Source organism: Triplophysa rosa, linkage group LG3, assembly GCF_024868665.1.
Source record: "Triplophysa rosa linkage group LG3, Trosa_1v2, whole genome shotgun sequence".
Taxonomy (NCBI): Eukaryota; Metazoa; Chordata; class Actinopteri; order Cypriniformes; family Nemacheilidae; genus Triplophysa; species Triplophysa rosa.
In genome coordinates, this window is record NC_079892.1 from 5242567 (window position 1) to 5260326 (window position 17760).

Here is a 17760-nt window from a genome sequence, read left to right on the forward strand (position 1 = left end):
ATAAATACTACACTTCTGATATTCAGTTTATATTTGACAGTTGAATAGTGCAATGCTTGAATATTTGCAGTGGTGGTGCCTAAATGGTAACCGGTGCCCATTTGTGCCACAACTATAGGTGGCTTATGCAACCGTTGGCAGGAACCATGTTACCATGCAATCATTTGTATTTGCATGTAAGAATGGTCACAATTATCAAGCTAAAAACCTGTCAAGATTTTCGTCACCCAACTGGGCTTCATCTCCTTTCACTGAGATTCAGAGTCTCATCCAGTCAGCTCGGAGAGAAGCCCAGGAGCCCAGGTCGGTAGTGTGGGACACTGTTCTCCAGCCATTTATTCCAAACTGTCAAGCTATATCTTGTTAAGAGCCACCTTCAGCCCAGCAGGTGCAAAACCTGTACCCCTCTGATGTTTTCTACCAAGTGATATATACCAGAAACTATTTTTTTCTTTTGACTTCCCTCTAAAGAAGTTCTGAATGTGTGGGCCTGCCCTCCTCACTTATCCATTAGAAAGTCCAGGAAAGTATTTTGGTCCGAAATTGCCAAAGTGTCTGAATGGATCCAAACAGCACTCTTGAGAGTTTTTAGGAGCTTATTTACTGCAACCAAGTCCAATAGAAACCCATTGCACTGAAAGCCATGTTCTCATCCCCCACCCATAACCCCGACCCCCCCCCCCCTTTGTGTACGCTGTGCACAAAAGACATGGCAAACTTAGAGCTCACTCACCTCTGGAATCATTCGTCCTTTATAGAATTTAAATCATGCTGTGCCCCTTAAACATCTAAATTGTAGGGGCAGAATGCTCTCCGTTTTGGATACAGGTCTGTGTTGTTACAACAGAAATACCATCATGCTTTTTTGCCCTAGCAGTAGATTCAAGCAGGTCTGCATGTAACAAATAGTTATAGGGATGAATACAGGTCAGGATAGTTCTAAATGTTTTTTTACTTGAATGTTTTGAAAAAGCCTTTATGGTATATGCTTTCTTGAAACCAAGGTACAATAGAAGTTTCAAAAAAGTGTTTATTGCTGCTTGTATAGAGAACCAAGAGTGGCACTTATAAAACAAAATCATATTGTATAAAATAACTAGTTTATCGATATAATAATTCAAATATAGAAATGTATTTTTTAAATGTACAAATTAACCGATTTTAAAAATTGTTTATTTAATTCATGTTTTTATTTATTATTATTATTATTATTAATATTTGTGTTGTTTGTTTAATTAATATTTTATTTTAAAGCTGTTAAAAATGTGCATTTAAAACTATTTATTCGTGTACATTGTATTGTTTTATTTATTTAGGATTTACAATTGAATGAATTTAACAGTTTTAATTTATAAGTTAAAAATGTTTTTATTTATTGTTCTATTTAACTTCATTTTAAAACATGAATAAAATAAACAATTTTAAATAAGTCTATTAGTTTGTCCATTTAAAAGTTTATTTATTTATATTTTTGTATTTATTTATCTTTTAGTTAAATGATTTTAAAAAATGGCTATATACCAGGAAAAATAACTAAGCAATAACATTGTTTTAAGACCATAAGACCATTATTTATATCGTTTTTATGTTTGTATTTTTAGCCTTATTTACTGTATTTATTTTTTATGTGTTTATTTATTCTTACTATATCTGTATATGAGCAAATTTCTGAAAAGCTCTAGAGAAATAAAACTGAATTGTTGGATAATAAGGTTAGTAAGTAAAGTGAGTGAAGTTAGTCAGTAACTTAATGTACTTAAGAAAAGCATCACCAGAAGACTTCTTATCCTTTTTAAATCACCGCACTTCATTAATATGCTTCTCTCTGACAGCCCACTCGCTATAAAAGAAGCAAAGCCAATCTAAAAGACTGATAACCTTCTCCACTGAACCACGGGGGGCTTTGGCTCACACACAAAACACGCTGATTGGCGCACACCTTGCGGGTCGGCCCTCTCCCATTAGCTACAGGTGTAACCACCGCAGGTAATTAATCCTTATTAGGGAGCGTTGAAGGGGGTGCGACGCTGGGCAGTTCTGCTGGCCTAATGACAGATACGTATATATGTCTGAGGTCCTATTTTTTTATCAGCTCATGCTCTGCCTCCTGGCGCTGTAGCGATGAAGCGTTAATGAATCCGTATTTTTATCATCTGTCAGTTTGAATTAGATGATAGCTTTAGATTTCTTGCAGGACATTAACAGAGAGGCTGTTTGGAAATGGGAGAGAAAGGGGCAGGGGAATGATGGAATACGAGTGCTGAAGGAACAGATTTCAAGCGCGGAAGGCTCTTTTATTTTAAGTCAAGGGTAATCAAGTTTTGATGTTTGGAGAGGACTCAAAGTTATGTTTTTAACCGCTTCCCTGTTTGAAAAGACAGGACTGGAGTTATTGTAGGCCAGAGTCATTGAAAGATTTAATATGTTGAAGAATGTTGGTAACCAAACAACACTGGCTCCCGTTAACTTTCATTGTATAGACAGAAAACCACATTTCTCAAAATGTAAAAAAAGCCATTCGCCATGATCTAAAGGCGTTTGAGTTTTAAATCGCGTAATGATCAGACAAATTACAACAGATGAGATTTTTAGTACCGAGCTCAAATGAGACTCGAGTTGTAGAAAAGGTCATGGCGGTCCTCTCCGCCCGCTCTGTTTCTCACTTCTCATCTTCTTGCTCTGCTCCCTTCACCTCACGCTCGATTCTCGGAGGCAGGAAGCCATAACAACATCCCATCCGGAGCCAAATGCCAAATCATCAAAGCGAAAGGAGACAATGATTAGGGCCATCGCCGTCATCTAAGGCGGCGTCGGGTTCTCTGTTTAAAAGCCCCTCACTTCGGGGTAATTGATGGGACGCTACCTCCTCGCATCCTCCCCTATCCCGCTGGCGAGCGATAGATGCTCTCTGCTCTCAAATTATGAGCCAGAAATGAATTTTCCCCAGATGCAATCAATATCAAAAGATTGACTCGAATCCGAGCTCTCGCCCCCCATCTCCAGAAGTCATGCCCCCTTCCTCTCATCCATCTGTATCTTAATCTCTTCCATTCGAGCGGATGCCATAACATGAGACGTTTATGCGAACCGAGGGAATCTGAGGCTTTAACTGTGCGTTCACACCGCCAGCTACACCCAGCGACGAAGCGAGGCGATGTCATTCATTTCAATGGAGAGCCGGTGACCGGTGGCGACATGAAGTGGACGTGTCTAGCGATGCGACAAAGTTGAGATTTGCTCAACTTTATGCAAATGATGAGCGACTTTCGGGAGCGACTATCAATAGCAGTAAAGCAACGGAGCTCACGTCATCCGTCTCTCGTCAGTTACTGCAGAGTTTGTTTATAAATATTACTAGAGCAACCAAAGCTAGGAACTCCTTCTAACGACCTCGTAGCAAGAGACTAGCAACACCTAGCGACAGAGTCGCTAGCGGTGTGAACACACAGTAAAAGTCTTTGCACATACAGTCCGAAATGTTCGTATGCGTTTTTTCGTATTTGCCGCTGGTTTGTACGGTGTCTCTGAATTGTCAAAACGCCTCTCAAAATGCTTGCTACGGATGCGAAAAACGCAGAAAATCGAACCCAGTCCGAATTTTTTTATGACGGATGAAAATATCGGTGGCAGTGTGTAAATGTGATTGACACAACGTGAGGTCATATTTATTTTTTAACGTGCGGAAATTTCGGATGCAAATTTCGGACTCGATGTGCAATGTCCTTAAGACATTACATCTTTAAAGTTGCATCAGTAGTGTCTCAGGTGGCCACTGTTATGAAGTTCAACGTTATACCACAAGCTCTCATGCGCTAATAAACCCGTATTTGAATCAGTGTTAAACCAATATTGAGTGATTTGTAAAAAAAACATGGTGAAAATAAACCATCCAAACACAGGTCAGTTTCTCTAAACATGCTGAACCTTCTCTATATGTTTGCTCATTGTCATATGGCAAAAAAGAGGCTAATGTAAACACCTTTGCGCCATGTTCTCTTCTGGGTCCCGTGCCCTGTACCGCACTAAATATGCAAATGTGTCCCTCCCAACTCATTAAAAACACTTTAATTGCAACACAGTGGCGTAACGGTCATTTGGCAACAATGTTTAACCTTCATCAGCTCTCTTCATCGTATTTTCCCCGTCCGTTCCTTCACAATATGCCGCATAATAAAATCATTAGTCCGGTGCCTCTGCAACCTAATGAATTAACCCAATCAACCTCTAAATAAAGGGCCGGCTCTAAAAGCAAAGATGAGACTGACGTTAGTGTTTGACGGCAACCTATCGCCGTACACAAATGTACTTTCAGGTACAAGATAATTGAAAGCTCCGGGTCTGCGTGACCCAGGCAGACACATGCGCACACATGCGCACGTGCTTGTCCGTGCATGCGTAACAGTGATGTAAGTAATGCATGTAAATCTGTCGGATTTAAGCTTTAGAACAGTACAGTCGTGTTGAAACTCCTTTGAGGCAGTATTAGAAATATCTTCCTCTCACAGGAGTTTATAAACAAAATTGGATTGTTAAATACACATCGGAATTGGGATTATAATAGTGTAGGGGTTTTGGAGAACTAGATACGTTTATTCATTAGGCATGTGTAAAATTGGTAAAAGTTACGCTAAAGGGACAGTTCACCCAAAAATTTAAATTCTTTATTTACTCACCCTCAAGTTGTTTCAAATCTCTATACATTTCTTTGTTATGATGAGCACAGATAAAAATATCTGGACGAATGCTTGTAACCAAACATTTTTTGACCACCACTGACTACCATAGTAGGAAAAATGCTTTATAAATGTCTTTGTTCTGTTCAACACGAAAGAAGATATTTTGAAAAATGTAGTACAGCAAACAGTTCTGGGGCACTTTTGACTACCATTGTCATTTTTCCTACTATGGTAGTCAATGGTGGCCAAGAACTGTTTGGTTACAATCATTCTTCCAAATATCAGAATTTATGCAGATTTGGAACAACTCGAGGGTGTGTAAATGATGACAGAATTTTATTTTTGGGTGAACTGTCCCTTTAAATGCATTTGTTACATAAAGCTTTCGAAAAAAAACTCGACACCTTTTATCCAGTCACGATACCATTTTCCTTGGTTTACCATCCAAACTTCAAGTTGTTTTGCTCATTCTGCCCATATTTAGTGTAAGATGTTGCTTTCTCTGAAACTCTGTGGCAGCATCTGTCTCAGATGAAGCTGGTGTTTGGCGTGTGCTGTTTGGCGTGTGCTGTTTAATAAAGTTGCCAGCTGTGTCTCCAACTAGAGACTCTGATGCGCCCTCTTGTTGTTGTGCATTTGGGTCATCGACTGCTCTCTCTGTCCTGCTTCCAGTTTGCTTTCTTTTTCAAGACAGGAGCATGTTGAATGGCCCCCATCTCATAACGAAGAATGTTGGGATTTTTTTAAGGAAATGTGTTTCTTTTTGGACAATTGTTTTTTAAATTTGATTTGCAGATCCAACTATAAAAAGTGCATTGTGATGTATGCACTTCATTAGGCGGCACAACCATTTTCAACTGTGCTTATAATGAGAAAGGTTTGTTAAGAACCAAATTTGCACTTTAGAATGATTTTTAAGGATAATATGACTAGGTGTTTTTTTAGTAGGCTAGAATAATGCCTTCTTTCTTTCTTTCTTTCTTTCTTTCTTTCTTTCTTTCTTTCTTTCTTTCTTTCTTTCTTTCTTTCTTTCTTTCTTTCTTTCTTTCTTTCTTTCTTTCTTTCTTTCTTTCAATACTGTAATCTGTAAAATACAGACCTCAATTGCACGGTGTCCTCATAAAAATGGGACAAACTGTGACAGCTTTTAACATTTCGGACCCACACAGTGTCGTCCAGCTCAATCATCCGGGGAATGCATACTCTGGGTCACTCCATCTCACAAAGCCCGAGCCCATGTGACGTGCTGAGGACTAACGCGTTCCACGCTCAGTTAATTCCCTTCCCTCTGAGCCGGAGCGGCTGGACATTACTCCTTCTCTCGGATCGAATGGAAACACGGGAGGAATTCTGTAATTGAGTAGCGGCTCCGATCAAAGCCGCATGTCTTGCCATTTATCTGTAATGCGAGAATGTTTAGCTGCAGCTTTGTATTTTAGTTGCCGTCGCAGTAAACAGATATCGATCGGTAATTTCGGTCATGGCAAGGCATGAATATAATCACTTTCTGTTGTACGGTTTTCAATGTTCTCTGGTTTTCTTAAATTGTCAATCAGAGCTTGTACACTTACAAGCTAAAGAGCTGGGAATTATTTCTGCTGTTAGTATTGAGACCTTTAATATTTTTCTTGTGTACACAGCTTTATAACTATAACTGATTTCCTCAGTTTTTTTTCTAAAAGCATCTGTATCTCTGGGATATTTCCATCAAAATCCCTTTCGATCTGTATTGATTGGTAATATTGGTCCCACTAGAACTGATATTCAGAAGCCTTTACAAGGGTTTACGTTTTTTTTCAAACAATATAAAAACATACTCATAGCCTGGCTTTTCGTGTGTCTTTGTGCGTTAGTAATTGTTTCGTGGTTCAGTATTGACTTTCAATACTTATGTTATGCTTCTCCTATACATGTGACACCACAAAGCTCCCGAGTCCTCGACTGAAGCATATGGCCTTCATCTCTTCATCCTCTCTGCACACATGATGAACATGTTTTTCACACGCCGTCGCCTGCGGTTAAGCCTTATTTCTTATTCATGTGTTTGTCGTGTTTGCTTGAGCTGTTTTGTGGTTTCGAGAAATAAGACTGTTTCTGATACCTTTTGTTCTTTATGAGTGTCTCTATCCTCCTTTTAAGTTTTCGACATCTTTACACAAATCCATTTTTGAGTGACAGTTGAGATACATTTTATTCAAGATGTATTTACTGTATAGTGCATTATGAAGTTATTTCTGAAGGAAGATGCGTGTTATTTATTATATGTTTCAATACACACCCGTTTAGATTTATGCATTTGGCAGATTATTATATTATAACCGAACATTATTTATGAGAGCATAGAGCTGATTTTAAAGTATAGGCCATATGAATGAATTATAATACATTATGGATATCGCACAGGCATTACAGTTGCATATCAAAAGCCATTCATCCTTCATGTTTATTTTTGTTTATTTCGTTTCACGAAAACTTCACAAAGATCATGTGCAGATTTACTGTACCATGTTGTACAAGAAGTGCTCCTTCAGAGAACATGTTTTTCTTAATGATACACACAAGTACATGACATGAGTCTCTATTGGCCCACAGAAAAGCTCAATTTAATTTAATTTACATTTATGCTGATAGTATAATTTGTAATGAAGATGTTGGTATTACATTGGAACAAAAATGCAAAATAGAGGCATTTTACAGACCGCAGTTGGAAACATAGAAAAAGTGCAAACAAAGAGACACACAGAACAGAAAGCGAGAGCATAATGAGGAAATAAGACAAAAAAAGCAATCTTGCCTCTAAAGTGACAAAATAAAAACTGAGATGCAGAACAGCAAGTGATTTTTTTCCCCTCAGGTGAGCAGCGATTCATCCCTGCGAGACATGTGTTCTCGCTACGGGTCTGATCCGTGAGATGCTCTGTTGTGCGCTCGTGGGGGTGGAGGGGAGGGAAATGCCGCAGTCGTGTTTATGTAAGACGCATGGCTGTTAGGTGGGCGTGTCTGCGCTGCAGCAAGCTTCTGACGGACGGCGTGCGTGCCTGTTTACAGACAGGAACACGTCTCGCGTTCCATTCTGAAGGTCCTGGTGGGGCTTTTCTTGACTGTCAGTCGCGATAGCAGGCTTGGCAGCGGAGATACAGAAGACAAGCGTGCATTAACCTTGTCTGCAAATGACTGCACACCCACATGCTTTATTAATAGCATCTTGAGGGCGCTTGTGTAGCACAGAGCCTGTGAACGAAATAACACTTGGATGTCTTCGCAAACACATGTGGCCTAGTCGCACAGGGCTCTATTTAGCGTGGACTTGTTGCTCTAAAGGCATGACGAGTCGCTTTAAATCAGCCAGTTAAATGCAGGATAAACAATGTATTTCGGGTCATCTTGACGTGGTTTTTCATTTTTCACTCAGATTTTTTCAAGGGACCAAGTCAGTCAATCATTTGTGTTTCATTATTAGCCGATAGATATGTTCGTATTATCATATTGTAGTTGTTACCGTCATTGACAAAAAAATCCCAGACGACCAAAATCAAAAGAAAAAATAAGAATGTTGTTACTTAAGTAGTCCGGCTAGAATTAGGATGTTTTTATTTCAGCTTTTTAAAGATTAATTTTATTGAATTGCAGTTGATGTTTTCATAAAATAAACTATAATTTGCTTAATTATATCTGAATATTTTGTGGATCATTTGAAAAAGAATTAAAATACGTCAGTGAATTTGTTCGTTTTTTTACCCACAAATTTGAATTAATGAATGATTCAAAAATACTGAAGATTTCATGTAGATACCCGTTTTGTTTTCCTTATTTCTTCCATTTTTATTGATCCACTTTTGACATTTTCTCAAACTTCCGAGAGCGTATAACGTTTTACCAGGGCTATTTACAAAAACATTCGTAATTGCATTAAATCATCAGGCGGCAGGAAATAACATTGGGGCCGGCTCGAAATGAACAGGTGCTGTTTCAGCTTCATTTAGTGCTGTCTTTAGATCCAGAGAGGAGGTAAATTGCTGCAGGGCGAGTCCAACCTAATCCTGAAAGTTTCCGTGCAGCCATTTGCACCCGAATCAGCCTCGCTGTGGTCTGCTGTGTCATTTGCGTTGGGAGCGAGTTAAACGTCTGCCAGAGAACAGCGACAACAACAAAAAATCATATTTAGGATGAAATCGTTGTCATGAATTCCCAGCTGCTCGCTACGTTCAGAACGATCATGTCTACTGCGGAAACCTCTTCCCAAGAGTGGCCTCTCACAATGCAACCTGCGGGCTAAACACAACAGTTCTTAAAGCGATAGTTTGCTCAAAAATGAAATTCTGTCAAATTGTGTCATTTTTCTTGTCGTGTATGTCTGTCTGTCTGTCTTTGTTGCGCACAAGGATTTTTGTCCTCTTTTTGATTCCATATAATGAAAGTAAAATGTGGACTAGGACTGTCAAGCTGCAAAACGATAAGTCCTCCAAAGTTATTCAATTTATTCAACTATTCCTTTCATTTGTTCGTCAGACTGAAAGTGCTTCTTGCACCTATTACCTGCTAATTGTAAACCTATCAATCACGAGAAAATTGAGACCACGAAAAAAAGAAAGAGCACAGAACCGCTATCTCTCTTCTCCTTTGTCTCAGCCGCTCTCACCGTCTTCGCCTGTCCTGACTAAACAAATGCTTTTTAATTAGTTTGGAAGTAATGCATGTGTTCGCCATCTTTTGTCTTAATCTCCAGCAGTGCGGCGAAAAAACCCTCCGCTTGTAAAATTGAGTGCGCTTACGGTCGAAGCAGAAATATTCACCATCGTCATTGGACGTCTGCCACACTGTGCAATTGCCTCAGCAGCCCTAAATGAAATTGTCCCTAATATGTTTCTGCTGATTTGGGCATCTGGTTAGATGGAGAATGGGGAGGTTGCCAGCGAAAAAGTCTATCCCCAAGTGCTGTCCATTCATCAATATTTGCTTTGGATTTTTTCTAATCTTGAAAGAGAAATGGTGGAATGGCTGCTAGCTTTGGGCAGTAAGTATTGATGTTGGATGGTGGCTTATCCAAAACTCCTGTTTGGAGTAAATACCAGATGCTGTCATGGTCGGCCATATGGAGCTCGCTACCTCGCAAGCAGACTGGGAACTGGAAATGGAAGCAGGTGGATGGTACAGAGATTAAGGACCCACTCGAACCGCATTACATCATGACGCATCTGTATCCGCGGTTAAATCCAATCAGTTTGACGTTTCTATTCATATCGCAAAAGACCTAGTGCAGTTTACTTGTATACAGTTTTTGGAATTGTAACTTTTAAACGTAACGTAACGTGATACAATAACGTAACGCTGATGCTAATGAAGCCCTAATAATGCCCTTTTTAGTATATTTTATGTTCTTTTTTGCATTGCGGCATATCGAAAATCCTAGTTGTCTGGAAAATACGCATTACGTAGATCTAATAGCAGAATTGCTTGGTATTACAAAAAAATGGGTCAATTAAGTGTACTGTATTTGTTATTAAAGAAATGCCAACTCGCGTGTAAATTAAAGGTTGCCTTTTGTTATCATTTGTGACACGCCATATTGCGTCTTATCAATCACATTCCTTCATAACATTTCACGACCATCTGTACATCAAAGTCAGGCGCGCGATGATCACGGACGATTATTACCTGCCGTCTGAAGCACGCGGCAGTATTTATGAAGGCGTTTGAGGTTACACTTCTCACTCAAGGGCAGATCCGCAGTAAAGCTCAGCGGGGACTTGAACCGCCAGCAGAACCGTTGCTGCTCCATTACTCTGCCCGGTAGACCAAGCGTGGCTTCATTCATCGCTCTTTGAGTGGCAAATCCACCTGATCTCTCGTATTTAGGAGTTCATCTGATAACACGGCTCCCGGCGAGAGCCCACGCAAAGCTTTTGAAGAAAAACGTGGCAAATTACCTCGTTCTGATGTGCGTGGTGTAAACATATACGGCGGGCATATGTTCTAGCAAGCCGGTTAAATGAAATACCCTCGAGATCACAGCAGCCATCTAAGATGAAGTACATAGTTTATAAAGTACATCAAAGTGTAGCAATGCATCATCTTCATCAAAGGCTACATGACCTTGCGTTACCTTTCCGAAGACAAATGGAATATTTAGCGTGAAATGATGCTGTCCGTAGGAGTTGATTTGATGTATTTTTGGGACCGCTATTCTGTCAAGTCGACTTGAATCCAACTCACAAATAATACATTTCTCAATCACAGTTTGAAAGCAATAGCCTCCAGAAAGATTGTCACACAATCCGCTTAATCTCTCTTTCTCTCTTTTCAGATGTACAGCACATTAAGCGGCGAGACATTGTGCTCAAGAGGGAACTGGGAGAAGGGGCTTTCGGGAAGGTGTTCCTGGCAGAGTGCTACAACCTAAGCCCCACTAAGGACAAAATGCTAGTGGCTGTCAAGGTAAGAAATGATCGGCCCATCGCAGCAGGGCCATTTCGCTCTCTAGTTACGCAGGATTCATTCGAAAGGTCAAGCCCCTCGTCCAGCCCCCCTCATCTGACATATAAAGTTGATCCCCCTGTGCCCGGCAAAGAGGGGTTTCGTTCGGGGAACGATCGCTAGACGGCCTGGTGGTGGAGGATTTGTTGACTAAGATCAATGATGAGATGGAGCTCGGCCGCGCTAGGCGGAGAGATCAGCTACAGTTGTATTTAATATTTGGCAGTGATATAAGATTTGGGGGGTTTTAAAGGTACTGCAGTGGTATGGTTGGTCTCCATGTCATTGACAGGCAATGAGTCATCGCTGTGGGCAGACAGTGGCTGGATAATGCTTTAAGTTGCTTTACCACACGGGTCCATCCACCAAGGTCAAAGGAGTCGGCATTCAGCGAGCTCAGGCAGTCTGTTGAAGTGTGACTCAATGCTGATCTATAAGCAGACAGTCTGTCGGTTTGGAAATGTCAACGTTTGAAGACTTCGTGGAAGATGCTGGCAATTTCGAACTTTATTTATTTATTATTACTTTTGAAGTACGAGTCAAACGTCTGATCCCGCCCCCTCTAAAGACATGTCAGCCAGTCTACGTCAGCAAACCCCGACATGCAAAATGATTGACAGACTGGAAGTGTTTTATTATATATTACTGAACATTCCATCCCCCAGTATTAAAACTTAAAATGTGTCACATTTTAATGTATATAACAGCTATTCATCACATGCAAAATAGCCAGCAGTTATCTGTGTGAATCCTGGTTTTGTTGACTAAAGAACACTTGTTTTATGTCTCACACTGCATATGAAGTCCTTATCAAGCGCAGAATGTGTAAAAATTGGCGTTAGCTGCCTGCAACGTACTTCATGTGTTTACAACACTTGTATCCCCTCGAGAAGCATGTCAACAAATGAGATATGGATGCTTCAATTGATATTCTGGTAAGCATTGAGTTTACCATAAAGCACACTCAAAGACACTCGGATAAAGCTGCTTTTGGAAATAAGAGCAAATCTTTGCATTAAGGCCTTTAAAGTTCATTTCTGAAAGAATTTTAGAGTGGACCCAAAGACACTAACTGAAAATTGTTGTTAAAGGGATACTTCACCCAAAAAAGAAAATTCTGTCATCATTTACTCAACTTCGAGTTGTTCCAAATCTGCATAAATGTCTATGTTCTGGTGAATACAGAGAAAGATATTTGGAGGAATGCTTATAACCAGACAGACTTTGCCCCCCATTGACTATCATAGTAGGAAAAAATACAATGGTAGTCATAACTGTTCATCTTCAAAATGTCTTGTTTTGTGTTTTGTGATAAAGTGTTTTTCCCTACTATGGGGGGGCAAGATCTGTTTGGTTATAAGCATTCTTTCAAATATCTGTCTCTGTGTTCATCAGAACAAAGAAATGTATTCAGTTTTGGAACAACTCGAAACCTCCACAAAAGGTTAATTGCGGTAAAAACAGGTTTCAACTATAAAAGGTACAAAAGTGACACGGCTGCATATACGTATCCTCTTTTAAAGGGATAGTTCTCAAAAATGAAACTTTGTTCATCATTTACTCACCCTCATGTCATTCCAAACCTGTATGACTTTCTTTTTTTTCTGCAGAACAGAAAAGAAGATATTTTGAAGAACGTTGGTCACCAAACAACATTGGTCTCCATTGAATTCCATTGTATGGACCTTGAGACATTTCTCAAAATATCTTCTTTTGTTTTATTGAATTATATACAGGTTCTGAATGAAATGAGGACAGAATCTTTTTTCTTTAAAGTCTCCCGAGAAATATTCCTCTGGGACTTGGTTAGGAGTAGCACATGGCTTCATAAAGCTCCATTAAACCAGCTGTTGTTTTAAATGCATCCAGCTCACACAGTCAACATTTCCTTGATGTTTTGGCCAAAGATCTGCCAAAACCACACTTGTGTCTTCGTCCTCTCCCGTCTCCACCTGATGCCCGAGACCTCCAACCCCGATTTCTAGTGACAACCTCCCAGGTGCTGCTGGGTTTCCCCTCTGCTCTCAATGGCCTGTGCAGGTTGCCAATTTAGCAACATAGAGGGGCAATAAAGCATTATGGATAGGGACAGATACCTTGCCATCTGTGAATCGGTACCCCCATCCATCCAAAATGCATCCCCCTCTTCCCATCCCTGATATAGATTAACCCACGGTAGCTGTAATTAAAATTAAACTGCGTGGTCTGCGAGCGAAACGCAATTATCATATAATTGAAGGAGCGATTGCTCTCAAACGCCGCAGTGCATCGTGAGGCCGAGAGAGGGACCGGGAAACAATTGACATATCACGGCCAAGGACACAGACCGCGCGGGGGGTTATTTTTTCTTGAATGACGTGATACAAGATCAGACATGCTCTGACAAAAAGACAGATATGGCCAGAAAACTGTTTAATCTCTTGGTAGACAGAGAGGGTCACAGGAGGCAATCAAAGAAGTCGTGTTGGTCATTTAGAGGTTTGGGTTGTGCATCTTTCTGATGCACAACCCTGTGGTTTCTGTGGTTTTGGTGCGCTGGATTTATTGGTCTGTCCATTAAAGTGTGCATTAAAATGACAGAGAATGCAATATACTGTACAGTGTATGAAGTGTTGTGAGTTTGCTGTCACCTGAATGACAAAATGCACTTTAGCAACTTGATTACATTGTTTCTTTATTGAGCTTCAGAAATGTACAATATATGTGCCATTTACACACAAGTCGTATACATTTTGATGATGTATTTGAATGCACTTTCAAAAAACTCTCGTAATCCACATTGTTTGCTGTTGTATAGCTAAAATGCACACATAAGGTTCTGTATACCCAAATTAGGGCTGTCAAACGAATTTTCTTGACTAATCTTATGCAAAATAAAAGGTTTTGTTTACATGATATACTGTATATGTGTGTATTGTTTATAATATGTATGTATATAAATCACGCATGCATGTATCATTTTAATATTTAAATATAATATAAACTATATACAAATGTTTATACGCATGTAAATATTTCTTAAAACATTTATTTTGCATACGATTAGTCGCAAATAAACGTTTGCCAGCCCTAACGCAAATATATATACAGTAAATACAGATGTCATTTATAGAACGCACATTTCTTAAAGCTGTTAATCTAATTAACCTTATTAATTGTAAAAAAAAGGAGTTTTAAAAAGGAAATTAGCCTCATTAATTAGAATGATTAACTATGCCTACAATTGTAAAAATGTTACGCAGTCACAAAACTGCAATTTTCAATTTTTGGTGGCATTTCATTTGAGTTAAAAGTGAAACTCCTTTTCTAATGCTATTGCAATTGTTGCACATTTTCTAATGCATGCATGTTTGAATTTCTGTGGCTATTTTAATTTTCTTTTCCCAGCAAAGAAGCATGTATGATAAGTATTGTTGGTCAGTTTGTACAGTAGCTAATGTTGTGTTTATTGGGAAATAAACCGTCTGTCTTGTTGTTGGGTTGTTTTTGCAGACGCTGAAGGATCCCACCCTTTCAGCCAGGAAAGATTTCCAGCGAGAGGCTGAACTGCTCACCAACCTTCAGCATGATCACATCGTGAAGTTTTACGGTGTCTGTGTGGACGGCGACCCGATCATCATGGTCTTTGAGTACATGAAGCATGGAGACCTCAACAAGTTTCTCAGGTGTGTGGGTGCTGCAATTGGTGCTCTTGCAATAATCAATCAGATCAATTTGTGAATAACATCACAGTGGAAAATAATGATGTACAAATATTACATTGGGCTGCTACCCGATTGGGGTTAATGTGAGTTTGATTTTAAAATGTATAAAAATGTATAAGGGAAGTGTATATTTTAGATGCAGTGTGAAATGTATTTATTTATTTTAAGTAGAAATATTCCACTACAACAATATAAACACATTACAATGCAAAGTGTAGCGTTGTGATGTCAGGTGGGCCCGTGAGATTTTGATTGATAGGTTACAACTTTCCACAGAGGTATTGAACAAGCAACAGGAAGTGGATACACAGGTGTACATTGTTTCCGACAAGACGCTGTCTGGAGAGCAGAAATTGCTTTCTCTGTCCTGCTTGCCGGATTATGGGGGATAACAGGTTTCGTCAAAACTGCTTGATACGTAATGACACCGTAAGAAGATTTCATGAAAGGGCCGGAGAAAACTGGCAGGAATGCAAATTGCATCGTACAGTGTTATTTTTGCATACGCAGAGAGCGCTGGTTGCGGGTGATGAAGAAACAAAAATGTTCAGCAACTTTAATATGCATTGCACTGACATAATTCGACCATTAGAATGTTTCTGTAATATTATTTTAATGTTGTGTTTACTGAATAAATTGCATTGGTTGTCAAAAATTCTCATGTGTCCTTACAGAGCTCATGGTCCAGACGCGATGATTCTTGTTGATGGTCAGCCACTTCAGACCAACGGAGAACTGGGTTTGTCTCAGATGTTGCATATAGCCACTCAGATCGCATCAGGGATGGTCTACCTGGGGTCTCAGCACTTTGTCCACCGTGACCTGGCGACACGAAACTGCCTGGTGGGCAACGGCCTGCTGGTGAAAATCGGAGACTTCGGAATGTCAAGAGACATCTACAGCACGGATTACTATCGGGTAAGAGTGGATTCATTTGAGTGACATGCGTTCAATCGAAAAGTTTGTGATTAAAGTTAATGGAAAACACATAGCATTAAAGTTTAATAAGGTCTAAATTAATTATGCAGGACTGAGATTGTTTGTTGTCATATTTTTCTTGCATTCATAATGTGCAGGTACAGTTAAAAATGAGCTCATTGATTAATCATCAAATATTAACAAACACAAATTGACTTTTTGTCTTGGATTGTGACTTATGGTGGATTCATAATAACGCCGCTAACAATTGCTTGTTTTTAACTTTTTCGCATGTTGTAATATTTGTATATTTAGCAGCTTTTGCACAAGTTGAACCAAAAATTTAAACTTCATCGCTGTTCATGTCATCTTATTAAGTAATTGTGAAACACACAAGAGAAACTATTTTCATTTTAGATGAATTTAGATGAATAGATGAACATTTACTCACACGCGCTAGATTACAGTCATACCAAATTGTTATCTATTGTAAGGCACCCTTTGTGTAGAGTGCATCGCTTTGCGGCCCCCCAAATAAAGACTTATAATCTTAAATTTAACATTTTTATTTAAACAAAAACATATTTGGTTATACAATGCTGAAACATCAATTCTTTTGTCTGGTGGTCTTATTTTTCTGATGTTTGATTGCATAAAATCTATGATCAATTTATATATTTCATGAAATACCACAAAATCTTTGGCCCCCTGGATCCATCTCGGGGCCCCCCCAGGGGCCACGGCCCCCAGTTTGAGAACTACTGATCTAAGGACACAATAACAAAACTCGCCAGATTTAAAGATGCCGTTTTAATTCCGACATTATTATATATTAAACTTTAAAATATTTGTCATACACAGTCTAATGATTTAACAAATTGGACATTTTTTAAATATATATTGAAGAAGAAACAAGTTACAATATTCATATTTTGTTCATCTCCAGTTTTGCATCAATAATTTGCACGTCCATACTTTCTGTAAAAATGAAGGATTATGACTTTAGACTCGAGAGTCATTTCATACCGTTATCCAGTTTTCTGATTTATTCAGGCTAGTTAGCTCAATTACATCCTTAAAACCCATTTGCACTCGGCGACGTCTTCTGCATTCGACCCTCAATCAGAATCTTGTCTTGACACAGACACGCTCCTTTCTGTAGCTTTGGCCCAGATGACAGAGGGCCCAATTTGCAAGCTGAGGGTCCTAAATGAATTCAAATGTATGTTTTTACTTAGCTCTCAAAAAGAGGATGAATGAGGTGACGCTGAATTTAAAGAGCACGTCTTGTGCTCGACTAGATTAAGCTGATTCGTACATGATCGTTCATCTCGCCGCTTTGAATGCTACTCTCTCCCGTGTCACGGCAAAGTCACGATGTGATTCGAGAGCCAAACGTAAAGCGACATAATTAGCAAATGTCCTGACGGATGTTTTACAGTAGATGCACTGGCGTCGTGCCTGTGAGAGTAATGCCAAACCTTGATGCCTGATGCCTGAACTCCTGGTAATAAATAAAATTTTATTTAAAAGTAGATGTTTGTGTACATTTAATGTTAATTGAAGCAGGTACCCGATCCAGTTCCCTGGATCACAATGGTGGGTGGAGTGATGCTGTACACATCCAGTAAGGAACGCCTGCTTCCTCTGCAACCTTCAAGATGGGAAATTGTGCTTTGCAGATTGTGTTTTATACATTTTTGGCAGTGTTTGTACTTTATTAGGTTGACACATTGGGTGTTAAATCAATGCAAGTGTGCGCAAATGAACAGCGCTATTAGGTCGCATTCTTAGTCAATTCTCCTTTTCGAAAGGGAAATACATAAAAAGCAACAAGCAAAAAGAGCCGCTGTGCCTCAAAAGTAAAAGATTTTTAAACGCAGAGCCTTCAGTTGACAAGGGTTATTGCAGTGCCCAGAGAATCACTTATAGTTGCAATGGAGAAAATACATGGTACATTAACAGTAAATGTCAGATAGTCCATTGCA

The 17760-nt window shown here is 39.4% G+C and overlaps 1 protein-coding gene across 1 annotated transcript in view; it reads left to right on the top strand.

Annotated features, from left to right (window-relative positions):
• The window catches only part of ntrk3a (neurotrophic tyrosine kinase, receptor, type 3a), a 165300-nt gene that overhangs the window by 131156 nt on the left and 16384 nt on the right, over positions 1-17760 (top strand). The window contains exons 13-15 of the mRNA XM_057329253.1: positions 10981-11111; positions 14643-14815; positions 15529-15772. Of these exons, the coding sequence (XP_057185236.1) occupies positions 10981-11111; positions 14643-14815; positions 15529-15772 (548 nt within the window). The remainder of the gene's footprint in view (positions 1-10980; positions 11112-14642; positions 14816-15528; positions 15773-17760) is intronic.